The 2,474-nt window shown below is 46.8% G+C and overlaps 1 protein-coding gene across 1 annotated transcript in view; it reads left to right on the forward strand.

Annotated features, from left to right (window-relative positions):
• AARSD1 (alanyl-tRNA synthetase domain containing 1) overlaps positions 1-2,474 on the forward strand; it is a 14,163-nt gene that overhangs the window by 3,242 nt on the left and 8,447 nt on the right. Inside the window, exon 3 of the mRNA XM_011929666.1 lies at positions 470-629. Within this exon, the coding sequence (XP_011785056.1) occupies positions 470-629 (160 nt within the window). The remainder of the gene's footprint in view (positions 1-469; positions 630-2,474) is intronic.

Raw genomic sequence — 2,474 nt, forward strand, 5'->3', positions numbered from 1 at the left:
TTTTGTATTTTTAGTAGAGACGGGGTTTCACCGTGTTAGGCAGGATGGTCTCGATCTCCTGACCTCGTGATCTGCCCGCCTCGGCCTCCCAAAGTGCTAGGATTACAGGCGTGAGCCACCGCGCCTGGCCCAAATCAGATCATTTTAGAGACTACTAAAGAATCTAGACTAAGGCAATGAGAGTTGAGGATTAAGGTTCTTCGAGTTTTACTAAAATTTTTGTTGCTATAGTTAAGTCTCTTTTTTTAATTTTGTTATTCTGAAGATCACAACACATAGGTGTTTAGAATGAAAAGGACTGAGAATCCTCTCATGGAACAAAGTGGACTCATCTCACTTGGCATTGCTTTCTCCATCTCCCTTGGGGAGTCCAAATTCTGGGTCTGTCTCTCACCCTAGAGGGTCTTTGTACCTAGGAGTTAGGGTGAGCCCTGCCTTGCCATTGATTATGTTTACTTATTTCCATCAGCCTGATGACCGTGGTACAATCAATGACATCTCTGTGCTGAGAGTGACTCGCCGCGGGGAGCAGGCTGATCATTTCACACAGACACCCCTGGATCCAGGAAGCCAGGTTCTGGTCCGGGTAGACTGGGAGCGGAGGTTTGACCACATGCAGCAGCATTCAGGTAAAGGCTGGGATGGGGGACATAACACCAGGGCAGTTGCCATGTATGGGGATGCCATGATGACTGAGACATAGTTTGGGTTCTCTAGGAGTTAACCTTTTGGAAGAGACAGACTATTCAGAATCAGCTGTAATTCAGGAAGGATATGCTAAATGTTATAACAGCAACATGAACAATTGAAGTAAAAAAAAGTATTAGAATAACTGCTGGATTTAGGTATTATCAACTTCCCACTTGATATCTCCATCTGGATGTCTCACAACCTTTCAAACTCAAAATGTCCAAAATGAAACAAAAAGCCTTCCCCTCCCTCCTGGTCTTTCATTAGCATCCTGTGTGTTCATTGCAGGGCATCAGGATACACCTAGTCACTCAAGTTCTGGAAGTCATTCCAGACACCTCTTCAGGTGTAGACAGCCAGCCAGTCACTGAGTCCTGTTCGTTTCGTTTCTTTTTTTTTTGACAGAGTTTCACTCTGTCGCCCAGGCTGGAGTACAGTGGCATAATCTCGGCTCACTGCAACCTTTGCCTCCTGGGTTCAAGCGATTCTCCTGCCTCAGCCTCCCGAGTAGCTAGGATTATAGGCACCCACCACCATGCCCGGCTAATTTTATATTTTTAGTAGAGATGGTGTTTCACCATGTTGGTCTGGCTGGTCTTGAGCTCTTGACCTCAGATGATCCACCTACCTCGGCCTCCCAAAGTGCTGGGATTACAGTTATGAACCACCCTGCCCGGCCTGTTGGTTTGTTTTCTAAGTCTGTCCACTTCTTTCCACGGTCACTGTCATCCTAGTCCCAGCGCCTAACTGTCTTCACGCTGGACCTCTCTAACAATTTCCTAATTGATTGCCCCACATTCACTCTGGCTCCACCCGAGTTCCGGCTACTTGGGAGGCTGAGGCAGAAAAATTGCTTGAACCCGGGAGCCAGAGGTGGCAGTGAGCTGAGATGGCACCACTGCACACCAGCCTGGGCAACAGAGCAAGACTCCATCTCAAAAAAATAAATAAAATAAATAATAATTTTTTCTTTTTGAGACACAGTCTCGCTCTGTCGCCTAGGCTGGCGTGCAGTGGTACAGTCTTGGATCACTGCAATCTCCTCCTCCTGGGTTCAAGCGATTCTCCTGCCTCAGCCTCCTGAGTAGCTGGGATTATAGGTATGCACCACCACGTCTGGCTAATTTTTGTATTTTTAGTAGAGATGAGGGTTCACCATGTTGGCCAGGCTGGTCTTGAACTCCTGACCTCGTGATCTGCTCGCCTCGGCCGCCTAGAGTGCTGGGATTACAGGCATAAGCCACCGCACCCGTCATAAATAAATACAACTTAAAGTGGAAATGTAAACAAGAAAAATAAAAACAGGCTGAGTGCAGTGGCTCATGCCTGTAATCCCAGCACTTTGGGAGGCTGAGGTGGGCGGATCACCTGAGGTCAGGAGTTTGAGACCAACCTGATCAACATGGTGAAACCCCGAGTCTACTAAAAATACAAAAATTAGCCAGGTGTGGTGGCGTGTGCCTGTAATCCCAGTGACTTGGGAGGCTGAGGCAGGGGAATCGCTTGAACCTGGGAGGCACAGTTTGCAGTGAGCCAAGATCACACCACTGCACTCCAGCCTGGGCGACAGAGTGAGACTCTGTCTCAAAAAAAATAAATAAATAAAATAAATAAATAAAAACAAAAATAAAAATGAATATGTAAAATGAAATAAATTTTATTTTATCTTATTTATTTGTTTGTTTGTTTTTCTGAGACGGAGTCTCGCTCTGTCGCCCGGGCTGGAGTGCAGTGGCCAGATCTCAGCTCACTGCAAGCTCCGCCTCCTGGGTTTACGCCATTCT

Source organism: Colobus angolensis, unplaced genomic scaffold (genome assembly GCF_000951035.1).
Source record: "Colobus angolensis palliatus isolate OR3802 unplaced genomic scaffold, Cang.pa_1.0 Scaffold83, whole genome shotgun sequence".
NCBI classification, from domain to species: domain Eukaryota; kingdom Metazoa; phylum Chordata; class Mammalia; order Primates; family Cercopithecidae; genus Colobus; species Colobus angolensis.